Source organism: Amblyomma maculatum, chromosome 5 (assembly GCF_055883805.1).
Source record: "Amblyomma maculatum isolate TAMU_Amacu chromosome 5, ASM5588380v1, whole genome shotgun sequence".
NCBI classification, from domain to species: domain Eukaryota; kingdom Metazoa; phylum Arthropoda; class Arachnida; order Ixodida; family Ixodidae; genus Amblyomma; species Amblyomma maculatum.
This window is the reverse complement of record NC_139348.1, coordinates 40,639,412-40,658,465: the sequence shown is the minus strand read 5'-3', so window position 1 is coordinate 40,658,465 and position 19,054 is coordinate 40,639,412. Positions and strand designations below refer to the sequence as shown.

Here is a 19,054-nt window from a genome sequence, read left to right as displayed (position 1 = left end):
CATTTTAACATGTGGAGTTTGACATCGCCGGCAAATTTACCAACGCCGGCTCTTGGGTGGTGCTCTGCTACCGTGGGCGTAATTTTCGCTGAACACGGAGCTTTAGTAGAAGCCTTCAAGGAAAAAAAAAAGTGCGACCAAGTTTCAATACCGGCAAGCGCCGCAGCGATGACCCTAATTGCGTGTAACTAAACCTTATTTGTATGTAAACATTGCGGGAAGCGTTGCGATGACCGAGGGCTCGGCTGCTTGATACGCAGAGTAAGAAGGAGCGCAAAAGCTTGAGAAACATGCCAAATATTATGTATTACAAGCGCTGTATGTTGTTGCTTTTTCTCTCATGGGCCCATCGCTCGGTAAACTACTCTCTTCCTGGTTTTAGTTTTTCTTTCTGCTGTTTATACTGGGCCTTGGTGCAGGCTACGCTCGCCTGCGATTGAGCCCGCATTGAACATTTCGGCAGTAATCATTGTGTTAGAGTGCCCTTAAGATCAGTTGTGAAGTTGGTCATGCATGGTAGCCCACATTATTCAATACCAGCTTTAGTTGTGCGTTAATCGCCAGTGTGTCATGAGATAGAGGCGCGGCGGTCGTTGTCTCTCACGAAACGCTCGAAACGACCTATGGAAACATGAAAACTCTAGAAAAAAAGATACTGCCTTTGTTTTCTTACAAATGCGCAACGACTTCGCAGCAAAAAGCGCTAGCTTGAACCATATTTTCCATATGCCCCCCGATGGTCGATTGAAAGTACGCTGTTGCCCTGTTGGCCCCTGAGGGATGCTACTCCGGCTGACGCCGCAGGCCGCACCGGCTATAGGAGGTATTCACTGAGACCGCGCTACCAGGTGGCGCGAGCGTCGTCACGGCTAGCCCACCATATTGGTGGTCGGGTTCATTAGGTGTACGCGACGGACGGACGGTAGCTGCTTGTTCGTGCGGGTGCCTTTTGTTTTCCAAACGCGTTTCTACCTACCGCCATGGTGAACTGTGCTGTGTACGGGTGCAGTGCCCACTTGCGGAAGAGTGCAAACGATGAGAATGTGGCAAACGTCGGTTTTTTCCCCATACCAAAAGTCATCACTCATCAGTGCGCACGGACCAACGAAATCTCGGCACGGAGAAGGGCGGAATGGTTTCGCCGTATTAACCGCAAAGATATGGACCGCGATGCGAACCACTACAGAGTGTGTGGCAGGCATTTCATTTCAGGTAAGCACAGGAAGTCCACAGATCGCGGTTCTGCGTTGTTAGCGACTGCTTGCAGTTTGTTGTCGTAAAGCAGCTGCACGTCTCGTCGGGAGATAGCTCGTAAGCGACTGAACAGAATTGCCTTTACGCAGGTCGTCCAGCATACATAATGGATGATTCCAACCCGGACTGGGCGCCTTCCCTTTATCTTGGGCACGGGACCGAAGGGAACAGCACCGCCGCGTCATCTCGGTACGACCGTCCGCGGTTTGGATGCATACTGGCGCGCTCATAAATGCTGCCACTGGTTACCTCCGACAGGCTTTTAACATCTTCACTCAAAAGGAACCTGATGATTTTGCATTTGTCAGGTAGCTGAATGTAAGACTTCCTTTCAGGTACACGAGGAAAAGGCGACGAGCGGAGCGATCACACAGCCCTTTGGAGCAGCAGGATATCAATGTACAGAATGGAAGCAATGCTGGAAGAGATTCGCCAGTGCCCCAGGAAGACGGTGAACAGCTTTTTAGCGATTGTCCCGATATTAGAGAGGCACCTAATCAAGAATGCACCGACGGAGATGCATGTTCTCATGAGGGTGACAAAGGTGCTGCTTTACTCGAGTTTATGCATGTTTAGAATTGCAACATTTTCATATGTCTTTCAATGAGAGAAAGCCATTTTTTTAATTGATCATGCTGTCCTTGCGGTGACTTGATTTGCTGTTTGCACATTGTTTTCGGTGGTATCACTTTTCAGGGAAGGCAGACTTTTCACAAGTCACAGACATGACAATGGAGCAAATTGAGGCCATTGAAAATGAAAATCGCCACTTGCTTGTAGAGCTGGGAGAAGTGCGAAACAAACTGAACAAGCAGTCTCTTACTGAAGACTGTATGAAGGAGAATGAGGACATGCTGCAGTTTTACACAGGACTGCCAAATTTCACCATTCTGATTGGCCTTCTTGAAGTCCTTAAGGAAAGCATCACACACACAAGCCGGAACAGTCTCACCCTCTTCCAGGAGATGCTCATATTCCTCATCCGGCTTCGTTTAAACGTGCCATTGCAGGATTTGGCATACAGGTAACCGCCTTTTACACCTAGTTGATAAGTGCTGTGTGTAAAAAATCTTTTGTCTTGTCACTTGCAGGTTTCACATATCCCAGCCAACTGTGTCAAGGGTCGTCAACAAGTGGATTGATGTTGCCTTTGTTCGCCTCTCTCATGCTGTGAGATGGCCAGGTTCTGCAGAGCGGCAGGCATCAATGCCTATGTCTTTTCGGCAGTCTTTCGGGACAAAGGTAGCCGTGATACTCGACTGTTTTGAGGTGTTTATAGAGCGACCTTCATCTCTCTTGCCAAGATCACACACATATTCGAACTATAAACACCACAATACAATCAAGTATCTAATCGGGATAGCCCCACAGGGTGTCGTCACATTTATTTCTCGTGGATGGTGTGGGCGCACAAGTGACAAGGTCATTACAGAATCATGTGGTGTACTGAATAACCTCCAGCCTGGAGATTATGTTTTGGCAGACAGGGGCTTTACTATCGGGGACAGTGTTGGGCTTCACTGTGCAAAGCTTGTAATTCCTGCTTTCACCAGAGGCAAGCCCCAACTTTCGGCGTGTGAAGTGGAAAAGACTCGAAGGCTTGCAAATGTTAGGATTCACGTCGAGAGAGTCATTGGACTGCTCCGCAATAAGTACCGAATTTTAAAGTACACACTGCCTGTGGAGGTGCTTGCATCTGCTGAAAACGGTCCCACTGTTCTTGATAAGATAGCTTTTGTATGTGCAGCACTATGCAATACAAGTAACTTTACTATTCCATTTGGGTGACTGCGGAGAAAGATGAGAGACTATTCAGCTTTTGTAAATGTTTAGTGTTCACTCTACTACTGTGGGGAAAAAGCAATAGTTGTTGCACTACACGTGCTACACCTTTTTGCACTCACGGCAGTACCAATTTCCTTTTGGTGCTGCTTTCAGCTTCACGCATTTGAAGTGAAACCACACATAATTGCACGAAGCATTGTCACACATCACCATCTTGCCTGATTCAGGTTCTTGGCAAAAGCAGTAAACCTGCTCTTGAGAGGTCTCAGTGTCTTTCACAGGGCCTTGTTGGTTTCCATCACTCCTCTCAGTGTCTCCAGTAGTAACTGGCAAATGTCCACTTCTCTCACTGTTTTCAGCACAGTCTTGAAGCTCACGACTGCTTTTATCTGTCCAGTAGCGGAAGCACAATTCGGGCAGAAGAATTGTCTTGAAGTCCTCTTCACAGCGCTTCACCATTATATTGCAGAACTGTGTGTCTTCGGAAACACGGATCACAATAAAGTCCTTCAGTGTCCACAGCACAAAATCACAGTAGTTTACTTTGCATACAAACATTTGTAACTGTACCTGGTAGTAATAAGGGTGGTCGCTCTTGAGTTACACAGGAGAACTTCTGTTTGGTTAGCTCCCGAACATGCTCTTCTCTGCCATTATACGGGCATTTTATTTCTAGGACGCCTTCTTTGCAGCAGGTGCAATTTATGATGCCATCAGGAGAGGCGGCTAAATATGGCTGCTCGGTTGAGATGTGCAGCCCTGAATCTTTGCACGCAAAATTTAGGTGTATATTTTCTGACACAGCCTTGTAGGCATCTCTTGCCTTTGATTCTTTTTCTTTCCCCCAAGCAGTCTGTGGGGACCAAAAGCTTGTGGTTTCAGGGTAACAAATTTTTCTGAGTAGTGACATTGCAGGATCAGTCAGTGATGTTCGGCAGACTGCCTTTGCATTAGATGCAGTGACACGGCCAGCCCTGAAAGCGAACCACTTAGTGCATTTGGCTTGTTCTCTTGTGTTCTTCTCGATGTTATCTGCAAGCTGAAATGCAAAACAAACTGTTACAGCCTAGGTACACTCGCTGGCTTTTTTTTTATGCTCTAGCCAAGTAAGCAGAGCTAGATAAAAAATGTAAGTACAAAGGCCAGTCATACTGTACCTGTGGCTCCACCTTGATGCTTTCAGCCAGCTGGGAACATCTCTCCACCACGGCACTCCATGTGGTAGTTGATAGTCCTGCTGCATGTTTGTGAGGATGGCACTTGGAAACTGGGTTGCAACAGGGATGAACTCGTGCGCATACTGTGGTTCCAGAGACAGAAGTGCTGGTCGGCTCCCACTTCGGTGGCATGTTGCTAAAAACTGTGACCACTGCTCATCTGTAGTCGGTTTAATGTTCATTGAGCGCCGTTTCGCACGATATGGTGTTTCTCCATTCATTATCCTCTTCTTCATTTTTGAGGATGTAAAGCTGACATCTGATGCAGGTTTAGGTTCAATGAAACGTACTGGTGGAGGAAGCCAGGCATTATCTTTATCAGTGCAAGCTTGTCCATCCCGTCTTTGCACGACAGCCTCTATGTAGAACAAAACTGCACCAATGTGGGAACAAGCTTCCCCTAAGCCTGCCTTACATGTGCAATGGGCGGCTTGCACATTGCCATCTTGGTGTACGAGGAGCCAGGGGTACAGTGGTTTGTCACTCACTGACTGAGAGTGTAGAATCTGCATAAAAGTGAGAATAAGGTGGTTAAAAAAAATCCACAAAAGCCCTAAGGATATTGCTATCTCGCAAGGGGTTACAAAAAATGCAAACGATGCCTACGATGGTGCCACAGAAGTATGACTAAAAATTAGCTGATGGGCAATAATTAGCAACCCGTCCGTGTACATGCGTGCACCAAAAGCTGCAATGAAGATCTGGCAGAAAGCATGACTGTCAGTGTCTCGGCAGCTGAATATTATGGTAAAACATCACTTGTTTTGCAGTCGCACAGCAGACCAACTTTACAGCGCTGCCGATGTGAGACGCGCAGTCAAAAGGTGTTCGCGGAACGCAAAAAAAAAAAAAAAACACTTTCCGACACTTTGCGATCGCTGCCGTACACAACGCTTAAATCAGTGACGAAACGCTTACAAATTTCGTACTGTTTGATCGAACAGTCGGCACACTTCTGCCACTGCCGATGACTCCGAGGCCATTAAACCGTTCTCATAAATGCGACAAAAAAAAAAATAGCCAATGCTCGACACCACGCGATCACTGCAGTTCACAACAGTTAAACCCGTGAAGCAACATGTAAGGGTGCAGCAAGAAAACAAACGAGCTTACCTTGCCTACGATGACAACTCGGCTGTCGGCGAGAACTTTGAGGCGCGGTTCCCGCACCCAACCGCTGGTGAGGTAATTGTGGGCTTCTAATGCCTTGTAGCATTTCAGCTGCTCTCTAGTTATGAAGCTGGTGGCATGGACAAAGTAATCCTTTATGTCGGTGAGGTCCACACGTGGCAAAAGATTGACGTCGTACTTCACTTCTGCTTCATTCAAATCAAGAGGGTCGACACCGCCGCACAAATGCACTTTGTCCACATAGCGCGACTTTTCAGGGTCTTTCAACTCACGTGCGTACTCGCTTAGCCGCATTCTGAGCGATCCGCTAAAAGCAAATCTTAAAAATGCTGCACTGCGCTGTTTTTTCTGAAAATATCGAATCGACACGGCACAGCTCCAGCACAGTCGTTAACAGCGGCTGCCGGCGGAAACGAAAGGGCGAAAGACTGGAACGACCACGGATATGGTGGCGACTGCGATCGACTGCAGCGACCCTAGCGTGTGACGTCATGTGAATACCTCCTATACTGGGACACTGGGACCAGTGCGGCCCCAGCGCACATACAGCGCTTCTCCCAGTGCATCGCGGATGCCAGCGACACACCCAGCGTCAAAAGGCTAATCCCAGCGTTTTTCTTCCGTCGCACCAGTGCAGCCAGTGTCTTCCCGTTAGTGCTCCAGTGAATATCGCAGACCTCCAGCGTGCCCAACAGATCCAGTGCAAAACCAGCGCGAAAATCTTACTGGTTTCGCACTGGAGACGCTGGTTTTTGCAATAGGGATGCTCGGGCATTGGCGTCGGCACGTTGGTTACCTTTGACAGTCTCATGGCCTGGTGTCCACGTTATGAAGCATCTCGAAAAGCTGATTTTTCTTGTCTTGAGTATGCGGATGGCCACAGTGGATATGCGTCCGCTGCTATACCTTCTGCATGCTTCTTGCGAGTCCGTAATTATTTTTGTGGTAGCCTCCTCACCCTGGTGGGTGATAGCAAGAGCGATTGCCGCTTCCTCAGCCTCGTGAATGTTGTTGCTCTTGATCGAGGCGCAGTTAACTTCTTTAAGCTGGTGATCAACCACACTGGCTACCGCTGCGCGTTGTTCTTTGTATGTGGTCGTGTCGACGTACAATATGTTTTTTTTTTCCTGCGAGGCTTCTTTCGTGTGCCTCGGATCTTGCCTCTCTTCTGGCCTTGTGTATTTTCGGATGCATGTTTTTCGGAATCGGGTTTACCTTAATGATTTCTCTTATTTCTTTCGGTATGCTGCCCGTGCTGTTTATTTCTCTGCAAGCATCTCTCATGCCCAGTATATTTAGCGTGTTCCTTCCCGTTTGCGTCAGCATGTCTTATTCTCTGCGCGAGAAGGTGGGCCTCGATGTGCTCTTGCACTGTGTTGTTTATGCCCAGTTTATTGAATTTTTCGGTCGAGGTGTTGACCGGTAGTCCAAGAGCGCATTTGTAGGCTTTCCTCAGGATTGCCTCCAGTTGTTCTTTTTCCTGTTCGAGCGGAATTTGGTAGGGGACGCCATATACAATTCGGCTTACAGCGAGGGCCTGTACTAGCCTACATGTGTCCTCCTCGGACATGCCTCGTATTCTGTTGGAGATTCTTGCTATCATTCGCGTGATCTGCGCGGTGGTACTTGCTAGCTGCCTGATTGTTTGATCTAAACGGCAGTTGCTTTGTATCCGCATGCCTAGGATTTTTATTTGCGACACTTCCGGGATCTTCTTTTCCTCTATGTAGATGTCTATGGAGTTGTGCAGATCGTACCCTCTTCTGTGGACTCTGAGCACCTCAGATTTCTCCGGAGAACATTCAAGGCCGCAGTGTCGAGCGTATGCGTTGACAGCGTCTGCTGCTCTCTGCAGACAGTCTTGCTTTTCTCCTAAGGATCCCCTGGTCACCCAGATCGTGATGTCATCAGCATAGATAGCATGTCTGGCTCCTTCAATTTCTTCGAGTTTTTTTGCTAAGCCGATCATAACAATGTTAAAGAGCACAGGGGATATCACTGAGCCTTGCGGCGTTCCCTTTTGGGGGGTCGGGAAGGTGTCTGTCCTGATGCCGCCTATTCCAATGATGGCGGTTCTGTTACTCAAGAAGGCTTTCATGTAGCTGTGTATTCTCTGCCCGCAATCTAAGTTGCAGAGCCCGTCTAGCACTGCCCTGTGACTGACATTGTCGAATGCCGCTTTAAGGTCGAGCGCGAGCAAGATGTTTTCTCCGTATTTCGGGACCGTGTTAAGCACCTCCTCCTTGATCTGCAGGAGGATGTCCTGTGTTGATAGATGTTTTCGGAATCCGAACATAGTGTGCGGCATGTGGTCATTGTCCTCCAGGTGGGTCTGCAACCTCTGAAGCACAATTCTTTCGTATACCTTTCCCACACATGACGTCAATGAAATGGGTCGTAGATTTTCCAGGCTGGGAGTTTTTCCAGATTTAGGAATCATTACTATTTCCGCATGAGACCAGTCTTTCGGGATGGTCCCCTGCTCCCAGTGTGTGTTGATGAATTCAGTAAATCTGTGGATTGAATTCTCGTCCAAGGTCCTAATCATGACGTTGGTAATGCCATCCTTGCCTGGGGTGGTGTTTTTTGTGGCAGGCATAACAGCGTGTCTGACTTCTTCTATAGCAATGGGTTCGTCAAGAGTGGGATTTGCTTCTCCCGTGTATGGCGGGCTGTAGTCGGCGCCCGTTTCGTCACCGATGTATCACTGCTTGATGTTCTCTAGCAGTTCCCGGTCTGTACCTTGGAATTGGTGCGCGATCCTTTGGATTGTCTTATGGTTTTCACATTTGGTCTTAGTTGGGTCTATGAGAGCCCTTAGCAATGCCCACGTCTTGGCCAAACCTAAAGTCCCCTGTAGATCGTTGCATTTGTGGTCCCATGTCCTGTTTTGAGAGCTCCATCGCATATTCTTCGGCTTGTTTTGTGACCTCGGCGATCTTTAGCTTGAGTTTTCTGTTGTGCTTCTGCCTTTTTCATCTCTTTAGCAACCCCCGTCTAGCATCCCAGAGGTGTAAGAGATGTTTATCCACGTTGGGCGTTTTGTTGGGGAGAGTGACCTTCTTAGTGACTTTTTCCCAGTCGGATTTGATACCCTCTACCCAATCCTTAATGTCCTTGATCTCTGTATCCTCGGACTCCGCCCTGGTCTTTCTATAGGCAGTTTTGCCTTAGAAACGTGCCGTAGAACGTTATACTGCGGTGTATATCGGTAATTATGAGCATGTTACTTACAGAAGTCGCAGTTACACGAGTAGCGAAGTACGTTTCCGCTATATTTCTTCTGCGCTCTGCGCACATGCAGAGCCATCTTGCGGCAAACACAGAAGAACCCCTCCTCGCAATGTGCGGCGCTGCCCCGACACGTGGCGCGCCACTCGCCCCTGACGTTTCTCCCGTGCACCCTCACGGGTTGTAGAATCAAGCGTCTTTCCTTTCTTTAGATCACTATCTTCGCTCACCCGTTTCTCCCCTTCGGGCCGCGCGGGTACCGGTGCGAGGATGCCCCAATACCCTTGCGTTTAATAAGTTTTCTCGCTCTCTCCCCTTCCAACATCCAGCGTGCGTCACTCGAAAAGTGGTGTTTAGGCGACGCGGCTCCTCTTTCCGCTCACAGCGCGATTGCTAGGTGCAGCGTCTGATGCCGGACGCCTCTGACGTGATCGCTGCGCCGTAGCGCTTCTGCTGGGAAAGCGTCCCCTGCGATGTGTGCCGAGCTGCTTCCGAGGAATCTTTGCTTCTGCGTGGTGCTCAGAAGTGTTGAGTATGAAAACTATGTCTTTGTGTGACTCAAGAGCATACCGAGCGAATGAGTGGGCGGTGCAAACGAGGTGCAATAACGCCATCGCGTTCCACTCTTGAAGGCGAAGCTTAAGCGTCCTCCAAATTTTCTTTTCTTTCTTCCTACAGCCACAACAACAACAGCTGGGAATGGTTAGGGTACCCCCGATGCGCGCGCCCTCACGCCCACTCCGCCATATTTTGGCTCACACTTCTCATAGTGCTTCAGGAGCGTTCCTGTTATCTGCAATCCCAAACTTGAACGCGCGCCAAGGAACGCCACGCGACAGCCGCCGCAAAAGCGGGACACACTTGCGTGGGTGGTGGCAATGAACTCTTTTATTGCGCCCAAAAACAGGGGACCAGTCAAAGGACCGGTTGCGCTGGCTTAGAGGAGGTCGGCGGGGATCCGTTGGGATGCTGCGGCCTCCACCGCGCGCTGGATAAGCCAGCGTTGGTCTGCTGCCTCGGAAGTACACAGGAGACTCCCACGTCTCTGGTGTGTGTGAGTTGTCTGTGTTGTAGTGTGTACAAGTCCAAGCCATGTGTATGAGAGTGGCCGGAGTTGAGCAGTGTTTACACATGGGGGCTATCTGTTCCGGAAAGATCCTGCTGTGTAAGATGTGGTGTGGGAAGCTGCCACTTTGTAGTTTATGCCATTGGACGGCCTCGTGTCTTGTTAGATCGCGGTGTGCGGGAGGATATGTGCATCTTTGAAGTCGGTAGTGCTGGAGTATGTCCGTGTAAGTGGTGAGTAGACAAGCGCGTGAGACATTAGTGTCAGCGGAAGCAGGGTGGCTGATCATACTCTCGGCTCGGCAGCTGAGATCTCGAGCGAGAGTGCGCCTGGGCGTTTCCGCTGAGCGGCTCGTGGGCTGGAGCCCAAAGAAGTAAGCGAGATGTGGAAGAGGGTGCTGTCTTTCGTAATCGTTGTTGTCGTCGTGTCTGCGTTGAGATAATTTGGTCACAGAATAAAACTCCGGTGAAACTTAACGATTTAATGGCTACATATGGAAGAAACTGTACAGGAATTCAAACTGACGACCGTTTCGTTGGGCGTCTTGCAAGCTACTGTTCGAGGAATGTTGGCCGTGTTTCCCTCTCCAGGCATTCACTTGTTTCTCTTTTTCTTTAGAGGGCCCCCCCCCCCCCCCCCCCCCGCTTGCGTGGGCCCTTGGAGCCTGGCAGTCGCGCGGCGCTCGTTCGGCGGTGTTGATAATAGAGGAATCCTCCTCGCGTCCCCGGTGCTGACCCGCAGCCCCCTCGTAAGCTCGAATTTCAGGGCAGGTGGGCGTCCGCGTCTTATTAGGCCCATCGCTGTGCCCGCTAGGTTTCCAAGAACCTCTTCTGCCGACATGTGGTGCAGGCCCGCAGAGTTTCGTGAATTATGGCCCCGGCTATGTCCTCGACGGCGCCAGTGGATCGGGACGCTTTTAGGGGCGACGAGCCGTTGGTCGACTGGCCGGCAGTGGCAAGGAGCAGCCGTGCCATTTCCGAAAAAGCACTGAGGCGCGTACACACATACACACACACACACACACACACACACACACACACACACACACACACACACACACACACACACACACACACACACACACACACACAGACGCGCGCGCGCACACACCCGCGAGTGGCCGCTCGGCCGGCGATAAGGGGGACGAAACCGCCGTCTCCTGACACGCCCTTCGGTTCTGGCCTTTCTCCGTTTTTGTCCCCGACAGGTGCTGTAGAACGTAAAATGTGTGACGCCTGGCAAGAGATACGGCCAGCATCGTAGTTGCGAATAGCCTAGGTGTTGAGAATCACTGATGATGATTTTGATATTATAGTGTCGGCTAGCGCTAGCGCAATGGCAACCTTCTCAGCTGCGGTGACTGTTTCTGCATTGCGAATGCTGCAGGCCAACGTTACTAGACTGCAGGCTGTGTACCAGCTGCGATGAGGGGCGAGAGCTACCGCCACCATCGCTGGCTTCGATGGGTGGTAAGGGCGGGGACAATCTCTGTCTAGACGCTCCAATCACTTTTGTGGAGGTCCGAGCAGAACTGAATCACCTCAAGACAACTTCGGCGGCCTGCCCTGACCGCATTTGAAATAAAATGCTTAGGAATCTAGATGACGCATTCATTCATGCCCTTACCGACTATTTTCAAGAATGTTGGGCCAGCGGTACGATCCCTCAGGAGTGGAAATGCGCCAATCCAGTCCTCCTCTCCAAGCCGGGCAAACCACCAACCTTGGCCAACCTACGTCCCATCTCCCTCACGTCCTGCGTTGGGAAGCTGATGGAACACGTTATCCAGACCAGACCGTCACGATACCTTGAAGACAACCATCTTCTACCAGACACAATGTTCGGCTTCCACCCTCATTTAGCAGCCCCGGACAATATGCTTCTTCTCCATCATCAGGTAGTCATGAGACGTACACTAGACACGGAAGCCATCGTCGGCCTCGATGTTCCCAAGGCATTCGACAACGTCCTCCATGAAGCGATTCTTCAATAACTTCAGGCTCTCGGTGTTGGACATCTCACATATGCGTACATCCGAGACTTCCTCATGGACCGCACAGTGCAACTTAAAACCGGCACGGGAGATCCTTCCATCATCTCTCTGGGAAACCATGGCACGCCGCAAGGCGCCGTACTTTCGCCTATGCTTTTTACCATCGCACTGATAGGCCTGCTGAAGCTACTGGTCGACATCCTTCCCCCCCCCCCCCCCCTGCATCACAGCATTTATGCTGACGACCTCACACTTTGGATCACGTGCGGCAGTGATGGCCAGATTGAAGAGACTTTACAGACCGCCATCGAACGGATCGGAGATTATCTAAGTATAGTTGGCCTCACCTGCTCGGCGGCGACAAAGTCCGAGTATATCATCATCCCTTCCCCGGGACGACGCCCTCCAGAGATACTTCCTGACATCAACCTCCAGGTGCAAGGAAACCCGATTCCTCCAACAGATAATATCAGGATCTTGGGCTTGCACTTGCAGGCTAACGGCAGCAACAGCATCAAGCTCCAAAGCATCGACCAGTCGGTGGTACAGATCGGATGCCTCCTTAAGCGAATCTCCAACAAGCATCATGGCATGCGAGAGTCCAACCTCCTGCGCCTCGTTCAAGCTTTCATCTGCTCCCGCATCACCTACTCTGGACCTTACTTACGTCTCACTCGTGCCGAAAGCGAACAGCTAGAGGCGTCACTTTGAAAAGCATACAAGACGGCCCTAGGTCTTCCCATATCCACAGCTACCCATAAGCTTATGGCTCTTGGAATCTCCAATACCGTGAGCGAAGTGATCGAAGCAACCCTCACCACCCAGGATGAGTGGCTCTCACTCACACACACTGGCCAAGCGGTACTGCAGCAAGTTGGGATCTCCCCGCTGAGATCGCCCCAAGTTACGCTGAACTTACACCGGAATATCGCCTAAATCCTCGCATTCCTCCAACTCCCAAACGGATGCACCCGGAACACCACGCCGAGAGACGGACCGACCAGGCTCGTCAATTCGAGAAACGATTCAGCGGACGTCCGGACACTTGCGTGGGCTCAATTATGGAGGCGTAGACGCGCCACTGACCCTTTCAAAAAATGTCCCCACCCTCCGGAGCGGCGGAGGGGGGCGCGCGCATTCCTGGTAGGCGCCCGCCGCTTGCGGAGACGGTGGCTGCTCCTGGCCCTACGGGGCTGGGACTGGTAGGTCACAGCCGCTTGCGGCGGGGGCTAGCCTGCCACGTATTCCTATCTGTTGTAGGCCGTCATTGCACTCGCTACCATTTCGGTGGTGGATGACAGCTGTTGCGACGCGCGCCTTTCTCTCCCTCTTCTTTTTCTTCTCTATTTTTCTCTTCTGTCCGCAGCTACAGAGCCAGTTGCAGGCCCGTGCATTTTCATTTCCTTATTCCTACAATCAAGGCAGAAGGCTGGGGCGCTAGCCTTTTATTGCGAAAGCAATACTACGCCAGGTTTCGAGCCTTCAGCGTAGCATGGTCCGGTAGTTATGCTTTACACCGCGTGACTACTGACGTCATACCAGCGCGAGAGCTGGGCTACCAAGTCGGCTCTTCAGCGTAGCGTGGTCCGGTAGTTACGCTTTACACCACGTGACTACTGACATACCAGTTCGAGAGTTGGGCTACCAAGTAGGCTCTTCAGCTAGAGGGACTCTACTTCAGCGTAGCGTGGTCTGGTAGTTACGCCAGGCGTTTCGCGCTTCTCCCACTAAGTACGCTGTAGTCTAACAGATGATGTGACGTCATAAGCCAGGCGAAGATGGGCTACCAAGTCGGCTCTTCAGCGTAGCATTCCTCGTAGCCACGCCGGGCGTTTCGTGCTTCTGCCACTAGGTGCGCTGTGGTCTAACAAGAGGTAGGGTGCCTCGATGCTCGCACCCCCCTCCTCCGGGCGAGGGCGCGCGCATCAAGGCACCCTAACAGGTGGGGTCGTCTTCCATTGAAGACACTCCGCCTCTCTTGTTTTCGCAATCTCCTAGGCTTAACTACAGCTAAGCCAGAGTTTTTTAATTATATATTCCTACAGTCACAACAAAAACAAGGAAAGGAGGTGGAGGTGGCATAGAGGAGAGCTCAAGAGTAATTTCGACCACCTGTGGATCTTCAACCTGCACTGACATCACACAGCACACGGACGCCACTTCGCTGTGCCTCCATCGAAGCGCGGCCTCCGCGGTCGGGATCGAACCCGGGTACTCCGGTTCAGTAGCCGAGCGCCTTTAAGCAGGAGGAGGACGTGGACGGTACAAAATGAATCGTTTTTACGTGTTCAACATGTTGATACACGAATTTGGAGCCTAGGGGTGAAATTCAAATGTGCATGCCACTCAGTGGGGAACCGCTTTGGACAGCTAATACTCTTCAACCTAACGCCGATTGGTGGTGCGTTGAAACTTATGTATTAAGGCGAAAGCCTTTAATGGCTCATGCTGTCGTGGACAAGATGTGTCCTGCTTTTGCGGCGGCTCTGATTGGCCGAGGCGGGATGACATCATAGAGGTGTCGACAAGTCACAGAGCCCCACCACAGTATGCGCGAATGCCTGCCTTATATAGCCAAGTGGCAATCAATTATCAATTGGTATATAATGCCTAATTATTTAATTTATTTTAAATTATTAACTAATTAATTGATTGATAATTACCTAATCAATGACTTGCTTAATTCATTACTAATATAATAACTAATTACGTAATGTAATACATCCTAATTAATCAGTTATCTACCTAATGATTAATTAATTAATTACTAATTAGTGCCAGTTGCGTAGCAGAATGCGCACTCAGGCCTTCGCCTTTCACTACTTTAGTCGCTAAAGTCCCTCGTAATTTTTTTAATATAAATATGTCACTATATGCTAAAATTGTGACCCTGTGGATAGTGGCAGAGACCGGAGTGTGTCTAATGTGGAGAAATAATCGCGTGGTTTAGGAAGGGAAAATAAAATGCTGCCCTAAACAATGCGTTTTTGTTGTGGTGGTAGGAAGAAGGAAAAGAAAATGCACGTGCCTGCTACTGGCTCTGTAGCGGAGCCACCTCCGCTGATTTGATTTATTATTTATTTATAGGAAGGGAAAGGCGCGGTAACTGTCTCACTTGTTTTCTGTGGACACCGCAACCGCGCCATAAGGGAAGGGAGGAAGGTGGGAGTGAAAGTGGAAGGAGAGAGAAAGAGGAGCCGTAGTGGAGGGCTACGGAGTAATTTCGACCACCTGGGGATCTTTAACGTGCGCTGAATGTTGTTGTGTCTGCAGGAAGAAGGAAAAGAAAACGCACGGGCCTGCTACTGGCTCTGTAGCTGAGCCACCTCCGCTGCCTCGTGCAGACAGAACAGAAAATAGAGAAAAAAAAAGGGAGAGGGAGAGAAAGGCGCGCGCCGCAACAACAGCCGTCATCCACCACCGAAACGATGGCGGGTGCAATGACGACCTACAACAGATAAAAATACTGTGGCAGGCGAGCCCCCGCCGCAAGCGGCGGTGACCCAGCTGTCCCAGCCCCATCAGGGGAGTCGGCATGCGCTGACATCGCACAGCACACGGACGCCTCTTCGTTTCACGTCTCCATCGAAACGAAGCCGCCGCGGTCGGGATCGAACCCGGGTACTCCGGCACAGTAGTCGGGCATTTTACCACTGCACCACCGCGGCAGGGCCTTGAATGAACACAAGCGAACACAAGTGGCTGAAAATGGGGAGTGTCGTTTCTAAGTTTGTCCAAATCGCGACTGCGGTGCTGAGTTGGACGCCCGCTGGCCTGAGAAAATTATTTGCGACCACCTGTTTGCGTCGTATGAATAACTCAAGACGTGGCGTCGCAATTCGATGGCGTCAGCAAATTATTTCCTAGTTGTTCATGGGGGAAGGCTTGGGCCAGATAGACTGAAGAGTTCGACTGTCTGTGAGTTTGCGCCGCATTCACCACCCAGGACTCGACGGCATTAATTGAATAACTTTATTTGATCAGGGTATTCTTCGTGGTTGCTCCTTTTGTGGAGCCTTCAGCACTGGTTGGTGTCCTTATTCCAGGGCTCCACTTGCTTCCGCCGCCCGTAGAGCACGCTGTATCAGACCTCGTTGGTCTTCACAGCGGTCTCTGGCCAGCATTGCATCCCATTGCTCTGCACTAGGGTCTTGCACGACGTTTACCCCGTCAATCGTTTGGCACGCCCATGTTATATGATACATCTTGGGTTTTTCACCACACCACGGGCATAAGGGCGGATATGCCGTGGGGTTAATAATGTTTTGTACGTACAGATTCGAGAACGTCCCTGCCTGTAGTTTTCGCTATATACCCGCCTCTTCTTTGTTGAGATCTTTATGTGGTGGCGCGTATCTACGTCTCGCCCCCCCCCCCCCCTTATAATATGCAAGTATCGCCGAGTACTCGCAAGGCACCGGCGTAGGTTCTTCGAGATTGGATGGTCCGGGAGCTTGGCAGCGTACTTATCCTCGAGCTACCCGATCCGTCTCTTGATTGTGTTTCTGATGTTTTTCATTTTGTATAACGATCCCATTAGTTCACCCACTCCTGTAAGAGCCTAGTACAGCGCCTGCTCGTCCAGCAGGCCATCGATGTATTAGGCGCCTAAGGGTTGCGCCTTGATAAAGTCTCTATTACTACTACAATTCTCAGATACTAATTGGGAATTATATAAAAAGTAAATTCTCCACCCAGGGACAGGAACACGGGGAACCCCTTCAAGAACAAGGCTGAAAGTTATCCGTTCCTGTGCTGATCGTAAACCTGTTAAGGTCTCTCTCAATTATATACTGTCCGTCTCTTCTTCGGTGACCGCCACTGCGTCGATGTCCGATTGCATAAAGCCGACGCCTTACTCAGCACCTGGCTGCCTTGTAATCTTAGCCGGTGCTGCCTTAATTCATGGACGTGGTTAGCGTATTTCCCGTACAGGGTGCTCTAAAGAATGTCAACTGTTCCGGAGCCCTCCAATGCGGCTTTGACCGCCTGCTGCAATCGCTCTTGGGTCGTTAACCTGAAAAACTACATTCTTCGTGCGCTTATTTTAGCACCTCCTTTGCATCGCGCCGCAATCTATAAAGTACAACGGTTCATGTGTACAACAGAGCTTTTCATTTGAGATGGTGCCTGCCATTTTTCACCTTTGAAATTGTACGTACATGCTGGAAGCTTACATGGGCCGCTACGTACGTGCGCACTGTATAGTGAAGGACCCCCGGCATGCTGTTTCTTGTCCCCGCAGGTGATGCAGCATTCCAATTACTTGCCACTTACAGCTGTAGAGTCGTGACGTACTGCACTGATATTTCGCGTGCGTATACAATTGGACCAAGAGGGGGAGGTGGTGAAGGGTGGTTGTTCCTGGCACTACGGGGCTGGGACGGTAGGCCAACGCCGTTTGCGGCGGGGGCTAGCAAGCCACCAAATTTTTATCTGTTGTAGGCCGTCATTGCACCCGCCACTACTTAGGTGATGGACAACGGCTGTTGCGGCGCACGTATTTCTCTCCCTCTTCTTTTTCTTTCTTCTCTACTTTCTCTCTCCTGTCCGCACGAGGCACTAGGCAGCGGACGGCCCCGCCGCGGTGGTGCAGTGGTAAGACGCCAGACTACTGTGCCGGAGTACCCGGGTTCGAACCCGACCTCGGCGGCTGTGTTTCGATGGAGGCGAAACGAAGAGGCGTCGTGTGCTGTGCGATGTCAGCGCACGTTAAAGATCCCCAGGTGGTCGAAATTACTTCGTAGCCCTCCACTACGGCTCCTCTTTCTCTCTTTCCACTTTCACTCCCATCTTCCTCCCTTCCCTTACGGCGCGGTTGCGGTGTCCACAGAAATCAAGTGAGGCAGTTACCGCGCCTTTCCCTTCCTATAAACAAATCAATAAAGGCAGCGGACGCCTCTTCGTTTCGCCTTGGGTCGGGTTCGAACCCGGGTACTCCGGCACAGTAGTCGGGCGTCTTACAACTGCACCACCCCGGCGGGGCGTGTGCTGTGCGATGTCAGCGCACGTTAAAAATCCCCAGGTGGTCGAAATTACTCCGTAGCCCTCCACTACGGCTCCTCTTTCTCTCTTTCCACTTTCACTCCCATCTTCCTCCCCTATCTTACGGCGCGGTTGCGGTGTCCACAGAAAATCAAGTGAGACAGTTACCGCGCCTTTTCCTTCCTATAAATAAATCAGTTTCCAGGCAGCGGAGGTGGCTCAGCTACAGAGCCAGTAGCAGGCCCGTGCATTTTCTTTTCCTTGTTCCTACAGCCACAACAACAACAACGTATACAATTCGTGGCACTTGTCTAGAGCTTCAGTGCATAACACATCAGTCAGTAGTCGAATTCGTCATTTGAGAAAGCCAAGGCGCAAGGGAACCAAGCACGACACCGCTTCAACATCGCAAAATTGCCCACTGACGAACAGCCCGACTACTGTGCCGGAGTCTCGGATTCGTTCCCGAACGCCGGCGGCTAAGTTTCGATGGAGGTGAAACGGAGTGGTGGCGCCCGTGTGCTGTGCGATGTCAGCGACTCCAGGGATCGAAATTTCCAGAGTCTTCCACTACGGCTTCTCTCATAGCCTTAGTCGCTTTGGTACGTTAAACCGCACAAACCAAACCAAAATAGGCACGGCGCTGTCGCCGGGCGTCTGCTTGCACCCGCTGTTGCCGAGAGGAGACGAGCGCGAGCGGCACGCGGAGAAAGCCCGCGCAGCCCGTGTTGTACGGCCAGTCAAGGCGCCTCGGCGGCGTCGTGCCTGGTGAGCGCCTCAGAATTTCGTCGCTAGGGGATGAGCACGCGCTGCGGCCGTGTAGACAAACTTGAGGTTGGCTTCCCTATAGTCAGTTTACCCGAAGATTACTGCGTCCAGCATCATCATCATCATCAGCCTGACTATACCCACTGCAGGGCAAAGGCCTCTCCCATATTTCTCCAATTAGCCCTGTCCTGTGCTAGCTGCATCCACTTGACCCCTGCGAACTTCTTAATCTCATCCGCCCACCTAACTGCGTCCAGCATATAGCGCCCAAAACAGAGATAATGGCTTCCATGACTCTAATCATTGACGCCGATTGCCTCGCCATCGGCAGCGAGCGCATACCTATTGTTCCTGCTGGGCCTCAAGTGACAGCCTGGCCTGCTTTTCCAACTGTCTTACATTGCCAACGAAACGCTCGTATAGGTCATCAGCCAGCATAGCAAAATCCTGTCGATCACTGCGGCAACAAAGCAAAGAAGTAAAGCAACACGCCCAACATTTTCTCTTCTGATCACTGCGGGCCAGATGGGGTCCCGTAAGGCTTTTCCGACTGGGACGTGGCATGTGCGGATGCAGATGTCTTCCACGTCACGAGTTCCCAATTACATACGCGGCACTCCTTCG

At 50.9% G+C, this 19,054-nt stretch overlaps 2 protein-coding genes across 2 annotated transcripts; one reads left to right on the top strand and one right to left on the bottom strand.

Annotated features, from left to right (window-relative positions):
• The first annotated feature begins 1,360 nt into the window (after positions 1–1,360).
• Positions 1,361–3,043, top strand: LOC146188122 (uncharacterized). Its single transcript, XM_084604995.1, has 4 exons — positions 1,361–1,443; positions 1,590–1,789; positions 1,951–2,278; positions 2,346–3,043. Exons 1-4 carry the CDS (start codon positions 1,361–1,363, stop codon positions 3,040–3,042), a joined length of 1,308 nt encoding a protein of 435 aa, XP_084461121.1. The 3' UTR covers position 3,043.
• Positions 3,044–3,892: 849 nt separating this feature from the next.
• Positions 3,893–5,871, bottom strand: LOC146188121 (uncharacterized). Its single transcript, XM_084603648.1, has 3 exons — positions 5,370–5,871; positions 4,197–4,762; positions 3,893–4,078 (listed from the first exon to the last, which is right to left on the bottom strand). The coding sequence occupies exons 1-3, from the start codon at positions 5,679–5,681 to the stop codon at positions 3,961–3,963; spliced, it is 996 nt and encodes a 331-aa protein (XP_084459774.1). The 5' UTR covers positions 5,682–5,871; the 3' UTR covers positions 3,893–3,960.
• Positions 5,872–19,054: the final 13,183 nt, after the last annotated feature.